This window comes from Rutilus rutilus, assembly GCF_951802725.1.
Source record: "Rutilus rutilus genome assembly, chromosome: 16".
In the NCBI taxonomy this organism is placed as follows: domain Eukaryota; kingdom Metazoa; phylum Chordata; class Actinopteri; order Cypriniformes; family Leuciscidae; genus Rutilus; species Rutilus rutilus.
In genome coordinates this window covers 35,774,889-35,794,361 of record NC_140224.1, presented here as the reverse complement: position 1 = coordinate 35,794,361, position 19,473 = coordinate 35,774,889, and the positions used below count along the sequence as shown (strand labels likewise).

At 36.1% G+C, this 19,473-nt stretch overlaps 3 protein-coding genes across 13 annotated transcripts in view; all 3 read right to left on the bottom strand.

Moving 5' to 3' along the window:
- exoc7 (exocyst complex component 7) overlaps positions 1 to 696 on the bottom strand; it is a 21,008-nt gene extending 20,312 nt beyond the window's left edge. For all 11 annotated transcript variants that reach the window (XM_084433973.1, XM_084433977.1, XM_084433976.1 and 8 more), the window contains exons 1-2: positions 499 to 696; positions 165 to 230 (exon numbers count right to left, since the gene is read on the bottom strand). In XM_084433973.1, the coding sequence (XP_084290099.1) occupies positions 165 to 230; positions 499 to 558 (126 nt within the window). In that variant the 5' untranslated portion in view covers positions 559 to 696. The remainder of the gene's footprint in view (positions 1 to 164; positions 231 to 498) is intronic.
- A 446-nt stretch (positions 697 to 1,142) lies between these two features.
- On the bottom strand, positions 1,143 to 5,743 carry tvp23b (trans-golgi network vesicle protein 23 homolog B). The gene is made up of 7 exons (XM_084434047.1): positions 5,649 to 5,743; positions 5,309 to 5,382; positions 4,753 to 4,897; positions 3,980 to 4,069; positions 2,241 to 2,378; positions 2,027 to 2,155; positions 1,143 to 1,651 (listed from the first exon to the last, which is right to left on the bottom strand). Exons 1-7 carry the CDS (start codon positions 5,655 to 5,657, stop codon positions 1,625 to 1,627), a joined length of 612 nt encoding a protein of 203 aa, XP_084290173.1. The 5' UTR covers positions 5,658 to 5,743; the 3' UTR covers positions 1,143 to 1,624.
- Positions 5,744 to 7,638: 1,895 nt separating this feature from the next.
- trim16 (tripartite motif containing 16) lies at positions 7,639 to 19,452 on the bottom strand. The gene is made up of 6 exons (XM_084434962.1): positions 18,885 to 19,452; positions 12,779 to 12,874; positions 12,072 to 12,305; positions 10,987 to 11,158; positions 10,787 to 10,882; positions 7,639 to 8,347 (listed from the first exon to the last, which is right to left on the bottom strand). Exons 1-6 carry the CDS (start codon positions 19,419 to 19,421, stop codon positions 7,767 to 7,769), a joined length of 1,716 nt encoding a protein of 571 aa, XP_084291088.1. The 5' UTR covers positions 19,422 to 19,452; the 3' UTR covers positions 7,639 to 7,766.
- Positions 19,453 to 19,473: the final 21 nt, after the last annotated feature.

Genomic DNA, 19,473 nt, shown 5'->3' with positions numbered 1-19,473 from the left:
ACTCATTCTGTATGATTTATAAGCTTGTTTCCTCAATTTAGGGCCCACAGTGACACGAGTCCCCATGAGTGTGTGTGCATTCAGGTTTAAGTCCCCACCGGGATACACACACACACACACACACACACACACTTTCACCAATATATGAACTGATCATCTCTCACCATTCCTTTAGTGAGCTGATCACTCTTCTCCAGGCTTTCACGAATAAAAGAGAGAGTTTCTTGTTCCTGAGATTATAAGTAAAACATAACGTTACAGGTCAAGATCTAGGCATAGGTAACGTTACTGTAAAATACCCTGAACTCTCAGGTGAATACACACCATCAAAATGGCATCATTTCTTCTATCATTAAGCTTCTAAAATGCTTTGTGACGTTATTTTTATGACAATCGTGCATGTTTTCATTCTAGTTTATCGCAAATGACATTAATAACGTCCGCTCCCTGATCACGGGACTCTCATGTTATTCTTCATTCTTCCTGTTTTTAACGGACCTGTTTGAGTTTGTCCTCGATCACTCGCTTCCGAGCGGACGCGTCCTCGGTCGGGATCATCCTGACAGCCAGAAATGTGTTGGAAATGACAGCTGAATCCGTCAAGATTAAGGGAAAATGCAGAATAATATTGTAACATTAACGTGAAGAAGACAGCGGAAACAACAAACACAAACGGAAGTGAATCACAACATGTACAAAATAAAAGTCCTTTACCAATTCCAAGAAGTCCAAAAAGCAGCAATATGAAAAACGAATAAATGAAGATAATGAAATGAATAAAAACAGACGACAGAAGAAGGGTTAATCATTAAAATACACTTCCAAAAGAGTTTTGTGAAGAATTGGTGACCTTCAAAAAAGCAGTATTGGAGGATTATTATTATTATTATTTTTAAATCTGACCTTAGGTATAAGTATGAAAAGGTCTATGCCTTTAAAATCGCGAATACTAGTGAATAATGAAATATTATGCACACCAAAATCATGGAAACACTATAGGTATAACTGATAAATATATACTTTAATTGTAGTGCAGCTTCAGATCCATTCCAAATACATGCTTTATTTAATTAAAATGGGCTTTTTTTTTGATGATGTGGTGATTGTTGGTGACTTCATAAAGCCAGAGAAACAGGGTGGCTCCAGTTTTACCCAAAACGTATTTATTTCTTGAATTCACTGAACATGAGATACAATCACTCAATCATCAACTTTCATAAGATTAACTAGAGAAAGTATACAATCCCGCCCCCCCTCCCCCAAAAATAATAATAATAATTTACAGCAGTATATAAATATGTACATCTGTTTTGTTTTGTTTGTAGCTGTCAGCAAAAAAATAAGGATACTGCATGATGTCATGCAATATTTGATAACAAAACATAAACTCTGTATTCTTTAAGTTAGGTAATTATTTAAAAGAAAAACTATTAAGAAGTTAAATACATTTTTAAATGTCATTAAACACATTATTTAACAGGTTGTGGTTGACAAATTGTAGAAAACAAATAACAGAAATCCGTTAACCAAGTAACCATTTCGCTCAACTTCATTTGAATCGGTTTTAAAAATGAACATGTTAAAAGTCATCGGCGTGTGAACTCTGAAGGTCAGACGTTCCTTCCTAAGATTCCTCCTGTTTTGTGAAAGCCTGGAAATAAAAAAAAGCAGTCACATACTATATCATCAAAATTAGAGTGTAAAATTAAATTAGGATACTATTAAATTGACAAATCACCAAGTTCTGTCTTCATTTACTAACCCTCATGACTTTCGCTCATCTTTAAACCACAATTAAAGACGTTTTTTTAATGAACCAATGAGGTTCAGTCTCGCGTCACACGGCACGAACGTGTGTTGGGTGAATAGGCATTCAATGGAGGGACAGAAATCTCTCATATTTAATTACAAATTTAATTTGTGTTGAAGATGAATGAAAGTCTTACAGGTTTTGGAATGACATGAAAGTGAGTAACTGATGATTGGATGAACCCACCCTTTGAGATGGCATTTATAAATGACTCACCTGCTTTAGAAACTGCCTTCCGAAGTAATTCGTTGCCAAGCTCTTCAGGTTTGTCCTGGCTCCAACTTTACAGCGCACGTATCCGTAGAGGTTCGCTCCCTGCAACACCACCCCCATAATCACCACCGCCTGCCCGAGGAAACAGCATTACTCAAACACGTCTCAGCGTCCACCTCATATAAAAACAGACAGGCAGCTGAAGCCGAGAACTCACCAGCCATTTTATCTTGAAGGAGATGAGTGTAGAGAAAGCAAAAATGACCCAGATGACGGGGCAGATGATCAGACCCAGCCAGAAGATACGAGACTCTGCGTTTGAGGTTCGTGATGCTGAAGACTGAGTCCCACTGGCCTGTAAACACACACACACACACACACACACACACACACATGAATATAGAGAGGACATCAGTGGAACACACAACAAATCACACGGATGATTTACGCCAGCCAAATAATGTTCAAAAGAATGTTGGTTTTCAAAAGAAATTAATACCTTTATTCAGCGTTCAATTCTTTAAAAGTGACATTTATAATATAATATAATATAATGCTTCTTGAGCAGCAAATCATCATATTAGAGTGATTTCTGAAGGATCATGTGACACTGAAGACTGGAGTAATGATGCTGAACATTCAGCTTTGATCACAGGAATAAGTTATAGTTTATTATATATTCACAGCTGTTTTGAATTATAAGAATATTTCACTTTTTTACTGTATTTTTGATCAAATTAATGCAGCCTTGGTGAGCAGAAGTACCAACTTTACAACAGTAGTGTTAATCAGATATGTTTTTCTATAAATAATAAAGCAGTTCATGTCCATGCAAATATATCTACTGCAGTATAAATGGTATAGCAATAAAAAAAAAGGCTAACACTTTACAATAAGGTTCATTAGTTAATGTATTAACTAATGTAAGACTGAAAATACTGGTCTAATGAGACAAAGGGCACTGCTGGCTAATTAACATTTGACCTCCCCATACACCTCACTTCCTCTCACAACAACTAAGAACTCACACAAGAACATGGTTTAATGTGAATGTTTATCATTGACTGTTATGTTTTTGGTGTCATTTGAAATGTCTTAAAGTGAGTGGTACAGATATCTCATATCCAGATAGATTAAATAAAAGGAAATAAGGTTTAGAGAAGTTTAGAGAAAACTGGTTCAGAGCCATTTGAGGGTGGTCTCCCCCATCCCCCATGTCACCTGGTCAAAAAGGATAAAAGAAGGTGTTCACGCTCTCTCTGGGGATCTCTTCTTTGCTGGACACGAATGGAATAGGGTCTCTGTCTCTCTCTCTTTCTATTTCTTTCCCTTTCTCTCTCTCTATCTCAGGTACAAGATGGGTAAGATTCTTTGGTGTAACCCATGTATAATCATGTTCTAGATATTTGAATTGATTGTGGAATTGATCTCTGATATCTGAAATATTAAATTGTTACATGCGATTATTTTAACTGATTTTGACATTGTTCCTTTAATGGTTAAAAGAAATAGTCAAACATTTGCTCACTTTTAGTGAGGCACAGATATGATTAAAACCTTTCAATTATGGAGTCAGATGAATTAACGAGTAAATACATATGATTAATGTATTACAAATTTAACCAACCAATACTTTGCATGAGTGAGGACAGAACACGTGATACCTTCCCCGTGTATTGGACCAGCGGGCCTTACACTAACATGAACTAACCATGAGTAATACATTTGTAACTGTATTTGTTAATCTTTGTTAACATTAGTTAATAAAAAATATAGTCATTCATTGTTTGTTCATGTTAGTTCACAGTGCATTAACTAATGCTAACAAGATTTTAGTAAATGTTGAAATTAACATTAACAAAGATGAATGAATACTGTATAAATGTAGTTAACTAATGAACTTTATTGTAAAGTGTTACCACCCAACCCTGCTAAGGACTGTGTTTGTGATCGTACCTTTCTGGACTCAAACACCCAATGGCTTTTTCCATCGTCATCCACTTGGTTCCACCAGCGCAGACCCACCATCAGACGCCCTGTGATATTCTAGAATAAGACAAGCACATAATGCAGGTTACATGCTGAGGATTAATATTAAGGGTTAGAGGTTTGATAGTGATGCTCGACTTCACAAACACCACTAACTACAGGAACTGTGATGATTTAGCAGTAACACCAGGGGCCGGTTTCACAAAGCTACTTATAGTGTTAGACTAGTCTATAATGTGCTCATAGACTAGGCTAATGCAAGTTAGACTGTTTCACAAAAATAAAGACTGACTTAATTTAGACCAAAAAAATTAGACACCTCAGGTCTAAGACTCTGTTACCTTGGCAACCAGCAGTAACAATCAGTTACATTACAAACAGCCAAAAGAAGAGGGAAAATGGCTCATAATTGAAACATTTCTTCTTGTTACTACATTCTCCGCTAAATTTCCCAAGTAAAATGTCCTTGTAACTGTTATACTCCTCCAACAAGGGTAAACTGCACCGAGCGGTTGAATGCTCTTACTCGATCCGCCATGTTTTTTGTTTTGAAAAGTGTCTTATTTTACCCAGAATGCATTGCAGCGTAGTCCTACTTAAGATAGTCAGAGTCTTAAGTGCTTTGTGCAACGGTCTGATTTTGACGTCTATCTGAAGTCTGACTATCTACTACATCTAAGCCATAGTCAAAGTCTATCTGTGTGAAACCGGCCCCTGATCAGTTATTCAGAAACACAGACCTTCACAGTCCAGAAGTCACATGACAGGAGGAGGATGATGGTGACCATACAGGCGATGAAGCTTCCGCCAACTAAACCACACAACAGGTAGACCAGAATCGCACTGACCCGGAAGAACAGGTGGAAGAAGGAGGCCAGCGGATGCCTGGGAAAACACAAACATTTATATATCTATATCTATAAACACATAACGTTAGCCTCTACTGTAATAATGACTATAAACTAAACATAAAAGAAAACATTTAGCGTTTTCAGAGCGAAAAATACTGTATTAGGAATACATTTAATTAATGATAATAATTCATTAAAGCATTTTTATCAATAATACACTTAATTATTAATAAGGTACTAAAACACTTCATAAAGAATAAAATACATTAGCTTTTTTTTGTTTTTTTGTTTTAAATGAGGACGTCCCGTCCCTGAATGTCCTCAAAATGTACAATTTTACGTACAGTATTAAATACTATAAACCTGAGTCATCAAATACATGGAAAAAGAAACGTTATGTACGATTTAACAGATTAAATAATGATGCTTATTTATGATGACACACTTGATTTTGTTCTTTCTTGTGGCTGAATCTTCCTCCGCATCAAACAGAGACACATCGTCATCCTCGTTTGGGTCCTGGAAACGACACGAGAAGATGATGACAGATGTCAGTTTCATAAACGAGACTTATGAACAATAATAATTAAACACCGATGAATCTCAACAGTGAGATGGTTTCTGTGAGGATTGGCTAAGCTAAACCCGCTTTATTCGTAGTTTAGAGAAACCTTTCTTATCTGAACATTCATATTGGAGGAACGCAAGCATGTTGTACACATAAACAATGTTTACAATGTTTCAAAAGTATTCATAATACCAAAACCAGACATTTTCCCACTCACCAGCCTCATTATTGTGACTGCCTTGGAATGTTGCTGCTGGTGCTGCTGACGTTACACGACACGTCACTTCCGGGTCTGTAAGGACTGACTACATCGCGCCTGAACAGAAAACGTTTGTTTTTGTGTGTTTGTTTTACAGAAGTAACAGAAAACCAGAAACAATATACAGAATATGATTTTGTAACTATTTAGTAAAATATATATATTGTTTTTATCACGTGGTGTAATACCCAATTCACTATATTTAACAATACGCTACTTTATTATAATTATAATAATTATAATTCTTGATTAAATCACACACACACACACACACACACACACACACACACACACACACACACACACACACACACACACACACACACACACACACACACACACACACACACACACAAAGTTAAATAAAAAGTTAAATGTTAAATATATATTATTCTTTTAATAAATTTTCGAACCCCCAATTTTATATTACTTTAACATTGCGCTACCTCTTCATACCCTATTGCTTTGCATATTGCACATTTCTCTATATATTACATAATTTTATTTGTGTGTGTGTGTATATATATATATATATATATATATATCAAATTATGAAATAAATTAAATGATTAATAATTAATATAATTATAATAATTCAATAATTAACAATTATTTCCTTTATTTTTATTATCTATATATTGTTTCTCAGCATCTTCTGTTAGGCAAATTCCTTGTGTGTGTGAACATACTTGGCAATAAATCAAATTCTGATTTTTATGCATTGGTTCATTGTGATTTATTGTTTAAAGTAACACTCTGATGTGTGAATTATTTAATAAAAATATCTTTAAAATTTAGACAGAACAAATACACATCATTTAACAATACCTGTACCTGTAGGCCTGGTAGCGTTCTGTCAGTAGACACCAGTGGAACCGGTTATGGCAGCAGAACACATGGATAAATACCAGCATTTCACTGAAGTCATTTTTTATTTGCAGAGACAGATGATGTTTATTTTGTTGGTAAAGTAACTGTCAGAGCTCATAGAGGAGCAAAACACAACATACCCTGGAAACAGCAGCATAGAGACAGTGATCAGAGTCATTATAGAGTCATATATCTGTCCTGTTCACTCACCAAACCTCCCCGTGACCAACCCTAGTGAAATGTGCCGCAATATTTAACTACGACAAATGGGCTTGGTCTAACATTGTGTAACATTACTGTAAACCAGAAACTTTTGTCTTACATATTTCATACTTTAACACATATAACAATACAACAATGTGTGTGTGTGCATACAGTACCGGTCAAAAGTTTGGAAACATTACCATTTTTAAAGTTTTTGAAAAAAGTATTTTCTGCTCATCAAGCCTGCATTCATTTGATCAAAAACACAGGAAATCAGTAATATTATGAAATATTATTACAATTTAAAATAAAGGTACATTATTATACATATTAGAATGATTTCTGAAGGATCATGTAACACTGAAGACTGGAGTAATAATGCTAAAAATGCAGCTTTGCATCACATAAATAAATACATTTTGAAGTATATTAAAATAGAAAACTCTTATTTTAATAATATTACTGTTTTTTTGTGTTTTTGATCCAATAAATGGAGGTTTGATGAGCTTAAGACTAGTGGATTATATATATATATATATATATATGAAGAGTTCAGATGCAAAAGCCTCTAAGTGCCATCTGAAAGGGATGATCATTTTGATCAAGCTCGTACATTTAAGTTCAGTAATTTCACTTAAATGACAATTAATAGGTAATTTTCATTGCCATTAAAGTGAAATTACTGAACTTAAATATACGATCTTGATAAAAATGATCATTCTAGAAGAAAATTTCAGATGGCACTTTGCATATGAACTCTTCATATATATATATATATATATATATAAAAACAAAACATATTAATAAGTATTTTAATAGGCATTTATAGGTATTTTTATACTGTAGCAGTCATGAAACTTTAATATCAGTCAGTTTAGGTCCCACAGTTTCCACAGTTAACATCTGTCAGGTTATCCAGATCCCCTGAGATGAATGTTAACGCGAGGTGCAAACGGCACATTATAATTAGGAAATGCAGCGGATCCGAGGAGCGAAAGCAGTTTATTGTGGAGAGGGAACAGGAGACGGGGCCGGGAGAGACGCCGATGTTCCTGCGGGCTCCAGAAGAACCACGTTCTCCTTCTTGGGAAGCCAGAACGCAGGGTACAGCGGCTCCAGAAACTGAGCCTGGTACTTGTGCATGAGCGTCATGCCGTTCTCCACGTCGTAGAAAGCGAGCTCGCCGGCGGAGTAATCCACGTACACGCCGACGCGCGAGGCTTTGGGGCTGTTGAGCGGCGTCTCCACGTCACTGTTCCACGCGGAGAACCCTCGGCCGTTCCACTGGAGACACCAGGAGAAGCTGTTCCCCGTGATGCAGCTGTTGCTCTCCGATCCCTTGCGGTCGATGCTCTTGTACGTCAGGCCGACGTGAGTGCCCTCTCCTCTCATGTCCACCTCGAAATAGTGGCGTCCCAGGTAGAAGCTCTCGACCGTCAGCACCTGCTTGAAGTGCTCGAAGCGCTCGGGGAGGTCCGGATAGCTGTGCTGCCACGGGGTCGTGTTCGTGACCTTCTTGCGCTCTTCTGTCAGACGCAGGAACTGATGAGCTGTGTCTGCATCCAGGTTCAGAGGAGTGACGTCTGTGAAGGAAGAAACCCACACTATATTAATGAGAACTGCCTTTATTGCATACCTGTCAACATTTGGGGCCAGTTGTTCAAAAAGCTTAATCTGGATCAGAATGATCTGGATTTGGAAATCCCATGTTTTGCCATCCAGGATCAGGTAATCCATATTACTTTTGTGCCGGTTTTTCAAAGCAAAATTTGATCTGGATCTGGATGTACACTTTTTCCGATTACCAAATCTGGATTACATGGCGCTCTACGGAAGCCCCAACGGGACATGGTCATGTAAAAATTATGAGAGAGGGAAAAAATATTTTTATTTCGATGCTTTTGCGTTCTCTCAGAAAAGTTTTGTATAGCGTTCACCAAAAAAACTTTGTGTTCGCTTGCAAAGATCTTATGATTGTGCCAGTGTAGTTTAGAAATAGTGATAAAACACTTTGAATTAAATACAATATTTTTGTTTGATTTTTACAGCTGTTTGGGGATTCAAAATCTCTTTTTTACTTTACAGTAGGCTACCGAAAGGCTTAATATGTAGCCTAATGTCTACTTCTAATGTATTACTTTAACAGTTAAGATAATCAAAAGCAAAATATGAGTGTGTGTGTGTATATATTACATGATACAAATGTTGTATTTTTGACCAATTTTAAAGTTTTACTACATTTTCTTCCTGGAATCCACCTTGAAATCCTACCCCCTTGTTGGGATCAGGATAATCCTGTTTTTTTGGATCAAAGTTAACCAAATCCTACTGACAAGTATTAAGTATTACTCCTACTGGGTTGGATGTCTATCGGCTCGCTTTCGGGTTAAACTTTCCGCGACTGCGCAACTGGTTTATAGGTTGCCAGGTTGAGGTGACAAACGGGGTGAAATTGTATATGGTGTGTGGATTGTGTGAATATAATGCATTTAATACAAGATCTGGCAACTGGTCAACATTAGACAAACATATTGGTCCGATTATTCATAAAGGAGTTTGGGCCATGCAAATTACGGGAGTTTCCCGGGAGAAATAACAAACCGGGAACTAAAAAACGGGAGAAACCCGGGAAAAACGGGAGCGTTGACAGGTATGATTTATTGTGGAGAGGATTTGGTAAGTTGCTGCTGTTGTAGTAAAATAAATGTATTCAAATTTTGGTAACACTTTACAGTTAACACTTTATTAGTTAACATTAGTTGATGTATTAACTAACATGAATTAACCATGAGCAATACATTTGTTACAGTATTTATTAATCTTCATTAATGTTAGTTAATAAAAATAAAGCTGTTCATGCTAGTTCACAGTGCATTTACTAATGTTAAATGTTGAAATTAATATTAACTAAGATGAATAAATGCTGTATAAGTGCAGGTCATTATTAGTTCATGCTAACTAATGTTAACTAATGAACTTTATTGTAAAGTGTTACCCATATTTTTATATTTTTTGTTTTCATCTAAGGCAAAACACTAGTATTTTCACACACTGGTCAATTTTGAGATCTTGAGCTTTTGGCTTCCATAATGTGTTCAAAATACACATTTAAGTGTTTATTTTACTGCACGTATTTGCATATGTAAATTCCAAATAAAATGTAAATCTTTAAAGGCTGTTTTCTCCTATTTGTTTCTCTGCAATCTCCACTTCAGCAGCGTTTACTCAAACCTTTCCATCTATACTCTGAAGGGTTTTACAGATTGGTTTGTTCATATATCGTCCCGCCTGATTTATAGAACATTTTATTCTTAAAAACATGGTGATTTTTTGAGCAGTTAAAAGTATGTTTATGGAGGTTTATGGAATGATAAAAAGAGAGTGTTCTGTGGAAATGTATGCAAAAATTAGTACGTTTACTGAAACAATGCCTTGTTTGCATATTAAAACACTACATTTGAGAAAACGTGTAATACAATTTTTAGCAATTCTCAACGTAATCAAATAATGTTATCAATTAGGTACATTTTTTATTCCCCATGGTGTTTTTCCCTAACTTTAATTATGCTTTAAACCTGTGGCAATTTTTTGTCATTTTTATAAATATGTCTCTCTATAATTGTATTTTAGTTATAGAAATTTTAATTAAACTAAAAAATGAGATATGTTGCATTGGTAAGTAGTTGGAATAGAAAGTTTGACCATACTTTAGTTTAATTATCACTATTAACTAACTACAAACTAGACTTTTGCCTTAATAAACTCCTAATTACTGCTTATTAATAGTTAATAAGATAGTTTAAGTTTAGGTATTGGTGATGACTAAAGGATGTAGAATAAGGCATTAATATGTGCTTTAAGGACTAATAAACAGCCAATATCCTTGTAATATGCATGATAATAAGTAGCTAGTTTATAGTGAGAATGGGACCCTAAACTAAAGTGTTACCAAAAGTACTTTTATAGTTAAGCTTTATTTGATTTCAAGTGAGTTATGGCTAATAACCCAGGTGAACACTCACATGTGAGGAAGTCGTCTCTGGTCTTCGGGTTGGGGATCGACAGGTTCTGTCTCGCAGCGATCATGGCATAAACCGTCGTCTTTATGCCCATGTTATCTGTGATTTGACAAGATATTTGGGTAAATTAGCAACATTTAAACTGCTTTATGAAACACGAATGATGTTTCTGAAATGCCCAAACTCATGTTTTGCACACTGACCGTTTTTACAGGTTTCTTTGAGTTTGTTGGTGTATGAGTTCTTCAGGCTGGCGCACATCTCTTTGGTGGACTGTGTGATGACACGACTGAACAACTGCAGGCGATCCATGAGGCCGATATAAACTCCAGGTAAAGACACATCAACTGCTTCCTTTTTCCACTCGGAATACTCCTGGAAAAAAACACAATATTGATATTACAGTATTAAAGTCTCCCTGCAAGTCACTAATTTGATCCCTTAAAACTCATCTTTGATAGCTTGAATGCACCTCTTCACCCTCATTTTACACATCACTTTTAACCCACAACACATGGCGTCTAATGGGGAAACCTTGGTACTGCGCCCAAACTAAATCTCCCTGAAAGATCATGTTTTGAGATATCAACCTCAAATTTGGAAAACAGCTTCACTGAAAAAAATGATTTGTTGAAATTAATAAAAAAAAATTATCGTAAGTGGTTGCATTCAATTGATTTTATCTACATTTAAACAAATGCATTAAGTTGAACTAAAAAGTTCAACTTAATGCATTTGTTTACAGTAAATGTAGATAAAATCAATTGAATGCAACCACTTACGATAATTTTTTTAATTAATTTCAACGAATAATTTTTTTTAAAGAGTTTTAGAGTTCAAAATGTTTCATAAAATATATATTTTATATAAAACATTGTTCATAAATCATTTTCATAAACTTAAACCTCTATAACCTTTTTTTGGTTTCACTTTTAAACTTTTTTTTTTTTACTTCAAGAATAATCTGCCAAAGGGTCTTTGGCAAACCTAAGTCTGTGCTCCCAAGCTTCACATTTTTATGAAAGTTTTTCAACTTTTTTGACATTTCTGTCCTCTATGGACCTATTGTGTAACTTTTTTTAATTGATGCACAAGGGGAAAGTCCCCCTGCAGTCAATAATTTGATCCCTTAAAACTCATCTTTGATATATTTCAGTTTTTCCCTGTAAAAATCATGCCTTAAAATAGCTTAAATGTAACTCTTCTTCGCCCTTGCCTCATTCACACATGACCTTTAACCCACAACACCTGCTTGAAATACTTTAAGCTGAAGAATGGAAGTCCGCACCTGCAGGAAGTCGATGTCGTTTTTGTTTTTGGTGATTTTCTCGACCCGACCCTGAGTCTTCTTCAGTTCAGTGCAGCGCTGCTCGAGATGCACTCGTATTCCCTCGGCCTGCTTCAGCGCCTGTCGCTCCTCGGCCTCCAGAACCTCGTTCACCTCCTTCTTCACCTGCTCGACGGCCAGCATCAGTGTGTCGAACTGCTCCTCGATCACTCCTCGCACGTCCTTCACAGACGCCTGCGGGCACACACAGTCAGTACAAGCCATTGAGCAACACCAGAGCAAAAGAGCTGTCTTTGCACAACATACATCATCTTTTGAATGAGACGTATTTGAAGCTCCAGAACATAAGGATGTCACATGTCATCTTATATTATGTAGATAAAGCATAATGCACAGGAAAACTGGCATTAATAAACCACTGTAACGTGTAGACCAACACGCACGAAATCCAAGTTAATTAAAGAGTTTTGTGATAAACAATGTGAACAGAGAAGTCAGAATCGCACCCACACTTCACATTAACAATACAGAACAAAGAACAGAGGAAACACAGGGCTTATAAACATGAGGAAACATAATCAGGATGAAATGGAACAGGTGTGTGGGACTAATTAACAAATGAGGAAACTCGGGCATTGCGGTCTTGTACAGTAAATCCAGAATGACTGACTATACATTTAGTGTGGTGTGTTTTATTGGTGTTTTACCTCTATAGACACCGTGTTGACCTGTAACTTGTTAATGGCGTTTTCCGCAGCTGTGACCGTCTTCATCATGTCTGTCTGCTTGTCCTGAAGCTCTTTCTGGAAACACACACACAATATTGGGTTGACATTTTAAAATGTGTTGTCATTTTAAAATAGCAAATTAATTAACATTAATCATATTAATTCTTACACTAATATTTTTTTTTATAAATCAGTCACTGGTAAAATATTCCTTAATGTAATGAAATATTGACAATTTATACTGTATGTTTCCTACATTTTTTTAAAAGATATATATATATATATATTTAGAGAGAGAGAGAGAGAGAGAGAGAGATTTTTCAAGCAAACAATATATATATATATATGTGCAAATGCATGACATTTACTGAAAAAAAATGTAATTGTGACTTTTTCAAATTCTGAGTTTATATTTCTGAGGAAAAAAAAATCAGTATTGTGGGATAAAGTCGCAATAACCTTTTTTATTTGATCTTCTGTGGCCAAAAAAATGTGCGAGATGTAAACTCCAAATTCTGAGGGAAAAAGTCTGAACTGTGAGCATTTTTTTTGACCAAAGTGAGCATCCCTTTGAATTAGAGAGTAATATGAGTAATAGGCATCGGTATCTTCACTCCGCTTTTTCTTTGCATTCCACAGGCAAGTTCAGACACAAACGTCCTCTACTGTTACTCCTGTTCTGTGTGTAGGGAACATCTCACACAATAGAGGTTTCCCTCCACCCTGACCATCCAAAACCACAGTATCGGGCGAAACGCATTACAAGTAACAAGAGACTAATTTTTCAAGTAACTAGTAAAGTAACACATTACTTTTAAACTTTACTTGGAAGAGTTACTTTTTCAAATATATACTTTTTTGTTTGTTTGACTATTTATTGACTGACAGCTCTTCCGTCGAGAGGAATCAGGAGTAATGCAGAGGCTCTGTGTGGAAACGTGATCGTAGTTCTACACTAAATGTGAGCATTTACTCGCATCTCACTTGCACAAAAACAGATTCAGTATTCCACAATATGAATAAAAACAGTGAAATGCAAACTCAGAATATTACGCAAACCTGCAATAATTAAATGTTAAATACCATAAATATACTTTATGCATTTAATCTCACTTTATTAACCAATCTTTGCTGATGACCTTTGATGATCCAATTCAACCATGAATTTGCATTTCCTTCAGTCCGAGGCTTATTTATTTCACTTTTGGTGTGAAAGGACCTTTACATTCGGCAAAAATAGAGCTTTTGCCGGTTTTTGATATTAAAAAACAAACAAGCAAGCCCAGCACAGGTAAAAAAAAAAAAAAAAAAAAAAGTTACAAAACATTGCTTTCAATGCAATACTTTTTAGGGAGTAATGCAGTATTGTAATGCATTACTTCACCTTTCCCCGACACTGCATCTGACAGTCTTTCACTAGTGTCGATGAACCTCTCCCCAGTTAAAACATGCTTCGATACGCTCTCTGACACACACACACACACACACACACACACACACACACACACACACACACACACACACACACACACACACACGTTATGAATGCTATGGTTGCCCTAGGGACAACATTTCAATAGAAAACTGAACAAGGAAACTTTGCTTTGTTTTGTGGGACAAATTCTGTGGCAAAGTTGAATATTCTGGTAATAATAAGGAACCACCTATAGACACTCACTAAAATCCACCATAGAAATCTAAAAACGCTTTTAGCAACAACACACAACAGTCTATCATGGTTTTGCACAGGTAATCGCATATTCTTCAGATTGCTAGTAATGTATTATAGTTACGTCTTACGAGATGTGTGTCAAACATGGACGCTGTAACGTAAAGTGTTTGGTGATTATCATCACTGAGAATGAAATGACTGATGAGGAAAGCAGTCAGTAATGTCATGACTTCTGTGGTTCAACTAGATATACACCAGAGATATGCGTGTCACAGTTTCTCTATTCATCAGCTGAGAGGACGTTTCTGGAAAGCTAACAGGACTGACTGTGCCTGTTAGTTCTGTGATCCTGTCGGGCAGGATTGCTGAACATGTTATTTATGTTGCGCAACACTGGAACCTAATGATAATGTCAAACATCCTTAAGAATGCCTCGACTCAGATCCATGAAGATTCCGGGACACACACACACACACACACACACACACACACACACACACACACACACCCTGCTCTGCATGCACAAACAATACATCAAACAAATTCACCATGCGCTTGTGTGAACTTCGAAAGGGAACTCCCTAACAAGCACACGCACACACACACACACACACACAGGGTGTGCAGGGTGGGTTGTATTGCTTGACTGTGTTTACAGCAAAATATTTCCTAACGGATGACTAATGTCAAGGACAACCGATAGTTCAATAATAGAAATTGTATCATTATTTACTAGGGGTGTCACAATATATCTCAATACAAAAATGCAACAATATGTATTGTGTATAGTTCACCCGAAATAAAAATTACTGTGTGAGAAAAAATGCAAGTTTACAGAGTTTCAGTGTCAGTAATACATTAAACTACTATATATAATGTTGAATATAATGTATAATAATGCAATGGGGGAATATTAAGTTACCAGTAAAAATGTTCGTCTAAAATAATTCTGTATTTTCATGAATATTGTTATTCTCTATTGTCCTGTGCTTTGGGTTTCCAGCACTAAATCCAAGCCTATTCATTTACACCCACAATGTAATACCAAATTTAGAATTTTAATCAACAGTAAAAAAAATGGTTAACCTTTTATACGTCTTGGAGTATTGCAATAACATCGTATCGTGAGTTCAGTTTCGTAATATGTATCAAATCGTAACATGACGCTATCGTTACACCCATAATATTTACACACCCTCATGTTGTTTCAAACCTTTTTAAAAAGCACTTTACTTTTGCACATTAAAAGCACCTTGAAAGTATCCATGTACATGCATAAGGTCTTCTGAAATCCTACGATAGTTTTATGCAAGGAAATGTAAGTTAATATACTCTTCAGTGAATAACAATAACAGTCTGTTTCTCACATGACGAATCGCATGGCTTCTGAAGACAGGTTACGATAGGTCTATGGCCCTTTTTGTCATATTTGGAGGAGTTTAATACAGGTTTTTATGTTACAAAAGATTTCCATTTCAAATAAATGCTGTTCTTTTGAACTTTCCATTCGTCAAAAAATCCTGCAAAAAAGTCTCATGGTTTACACAAAGATATGAAGCAGCAAAACTGTTTTCAGCGTTGATCATAATAAGAGCTGCTTTCAAACTCAACCGGATAAAAGCTTCTTTGTTTGTTTATCATGCGAATATGCCAGATAATTTGACTGTAAATAACCAACAGCGTTCATATGCGGCCACAGCAAAAAAACATGTTAAAGGTGTTGCATTATAATGAAAACATGTCACATGTTACGAAAAGAGTGTTTACATTCTGACACATTGAGTATCCAGTCTTTAAAATTCGGTAACACTTTATTTTACAGTGTCCTTGTTACATATGTTACATGCACTTACCATAGTAATACAAATAAATTATGCATAATTACATGCAACTAACCCTCAATCAAATCCTAATCCTTCCCTAACCCTATAGTAAGTACATGTAGTTGCTTAATATTACTGAGTACTTTAATATATAATTACACTGTAACAATGACACCTTAAATAAAGTGTAACCAAAAATTCTATATGGATTTGCAGCTTCCTAATGTTTGTGTTTTTTAGTTTATCTATGATTATGTGGGTCTTTAGTATGACAGAAGCATCTGAGATGTTTTGCATTCTTGAGGAGATGATTTCACACAGACGTCATGAACTGACACACACAACTCGATGCAGAATCACGAAACCAGTTTCAGATCAAACAGCATCAGAAACGCATTAAATGACGACACGCACGTACGTCAACGAGGTGTCAAAAGGAAAGAGAAATCCTGAGAGATCTTTCAGTTGTTACAGACATGAGACATGAGAAACTCACACATGAGTCTAAACTACAGCCGAAACACTTAACAAGTCCAGAACAACCAGATACTAACCTAAATAAAGATGAATCAGCAGTGTAATAAAAAAAAAAGATTCACTAATGTTGTTCAGATAACATTATATTTTGAGTTTCTATTGATTAAATATCTTTATTTGTATTAACTCAAATTTTTAGTTTCAATAAACTCAAAAACTAAAACCAATTTCAGCTTCATTTTTTTTAAGTTACAGGATTCAACTCAATTTTTTAAGTCCGTTTAATATGATTTAAGTTGAAATGACTAGCGCAGCCAATTCGATTACACTTAAAAAGGCAGCGACTGAACTTAAGTTTTTAAGTAGAAGTGGTGGACATTTTCTACTTTCTCGTTACATTGTAGCATTGGTGAACAATTCCCCACCACGCTGTTGGAATGGTTAGTAACAGCACAACATGATTTGAGGAATCATTCACACCTAAAGCACTCAGTATTAAACTTCACTGTGTGAGCTTGATCACATCACTAACCTTCAGTATGAGCATCAGTATCACCCTTATAAACACTAATGGTTCTTTATCAGGCCTCTCATGAGCACACAGTCCCATTGTCAGGCCTTTGAAACAGTATAAGCACATGTGACCTGAAATCAGAGAGACGGACACGATGACTGATGCCTGTTATACGCACTATCGGCACTGAGAGATGCAGTCTGATGTTCTTATGATCCAATATGATCTGATTCAATCAGAGTGAGAGAGAGGAAAGATAAAGTCCTCTGTTCCTCACTTCACTCACTCGATTCGTTGGATATAAGGAACAGTTTGTGTTTTATTATAGGAGGCAATGGGGCTAAATTACACTAAAGGTGAAGTGTTTGGTTTTTATTTGAAGATACTTTCTCCCATATCTTTAAATATATGAAAGTATGCAATTCTGAATTCAGCCAGACAAGATCAAAATGCTATCAAAACGTTGCTCATTTAGTTTGAGCACATTCTGTTTGGAAATATTTTTTTGTGGTTCTAGTGGCTCAAAAAAAAAAAAAAAAAAAAAAAAAATCACCTTTGAGTAACCTATAATGTGATCTTTTTTTTCTGCTTCCAAAATACAGTATATGACCCCAACACATTTATGTGACAGTTCCAGAAACTGTTGAATTTTAATCACCCAAAGTCTAAAGTTTGGGGTCAGCAGTAATGTGTGTTTTTTTTTCCCTAAAGAAATTAACACTTTTTCCCCCCAGCGAGGATGCTTTACATTCACTGTAAAAAAAGAAAAGTTGACTTAACTTAAAATTATTATAACTTGCTGCACAGATTTTTTGAGTTGACTCAACTAAAAAATCTCTATAGTTGAGTAAACTCTATTAGTTGAGTCAACTCAAAAAAACTGTGCAGCAAGTTGCCTTATAATTTTAAGTTAAGTCAACTTTTCTTTTTTTACAGTGTTGACAAAAAATGAAAAGGGACTGTAAAGACATTTATAATGTTACAAATGCTTTCTATTTCAAATTTGAACAATCCATTTTTTTCAGGATGAAATTTTTGTATCAAGGTTTCCACAAAAATATGTAGCATCAGAAATGTTTCTTGAGCAGCAAACATATTTTTATGATTTATCGCAACTTTTTTTATTTAGTCAAATGTGTTCAGATAACATAACATTTTGAGTTTCAGTTGATTGATCTCCATCATTGTACTAACTCAAATTCAGTTTCAGTTAAGGCAACCAGGTAACTTACTTTTTTTAAGTTAAACCAAACATTTTTTTTTTTTTTACAGTGAAGAATGATTTCTGAAGGATCATGTGACACTGAGGACTGGTGCAATGATGCTGAAAATTCATCTTTGCATCACAGGAATAAATTACACTTTACTCTATATTCACATAGAAAACAGCTATTTTGAATTGTAAAAATATGCCACAATTTGACTGTATTTTTGATCAAATAAATGCAGCCCTGGTGAGCAGAAGACACTCTAACCGACCCCAAACTGTTGAACAGATTCTCATTACAGCTACATTTTAACATTATTAAGCGATAATTATACATTATTTTGATTTTAACATTATTAGAATGATGAAAGGGCACTTCAGCCGTGTGGTACCTCTATGTTCCTGCGCGCCTCCGTGATTGGCACGGCGTTGTGCCCGCGGTGCTCCTCGGTCACGCACTCCGGGCACACGCAGCGCGCGTCGGCCAGGCAGTAGAACTCCAGCGGCGCGCGGTGCGACTCACACGTGCGTCTCTCGATGTCCCGCAGCGGCTCCACGAGTTTGTGGCTCTGAAACTTCACGTTCTCCAAGTGTGGTCTCAGGTGATCCTCACAGTACGACACCAGGCAAGTCAAGCACGACTTTTTGGCCCGGCACGGTCGGTCGATGCAGGAGTCGCACGTGACGTCATCTGGCCCCAGCGCGCGCTCTTCATCTTGGGGCTTCTGGGGGTCCTCCGATTCCTGGAGGTCTTCTTGAATCTTGCTTTCCTCGGTGATCTTGTTGTCCTTTTCTCCTTCTGTCTCTGAAGATCCATTCACCTGGATCGTCTTCTCCTCTTCTGTAGACTTCAGATTGTCCTTCTTCTGCTTGAGTTTATCTGAACTCATGCTGCTTGTTGGCAGAGCTGCTGTGTTCATGTCACCCATGACTTCTTTCCTTCTGTCTGTCTTGTCTTCAAGTGTCTCTTGAGCTTTGACT

What these genes read in the sequence shown, in the direction of transcription:
- tvp23b (XM_084434047.1), bottom strand. An exon ending in ACAAGAAAGAACAAAATCAA is followed by an intron (nt 4,898 to 5,308) that starts GTGTGTCATCAT and finishes GTGTTTTCCCAG; the next exon opens with GCATCCGCTGGCCTCCTTCT. An exon ending in CCTTCAAGATAAAATGGCTG is followed by an intron (nt 2,156 to 2,240) that starts GTGAGTTCTCGG and finishes TTCCTCGGGCAG; the next exon opens with GCGGTGGTGATTATGGGGGT.
- trim16 (XM_084434962.1), bottom strand. Translation starts at nt 19,421, where the DNA reads ATGGGTGACATGAACACAGCAGCTCTGCCAACAAGCAGCATGAGTTCA. An exon ending in TCAACACGGTGTCTATAGAG is followed by an intron (nt 12,306 to 12,778) that starts GTAAAACACCAA and finishes GTGTGCCCGCAG; the next exon opens with GCGTCTGTGAAGGACGTGCG. An exon ending in CAGAGACGACTTCCTCACAT is followed by an intron (nt 8,348 to 10,786) that starts GTGAGTGTTCAC and finishes CTTCCTTCACAG; the next exon opens with ACGTCACTCCTCTGAACCTG.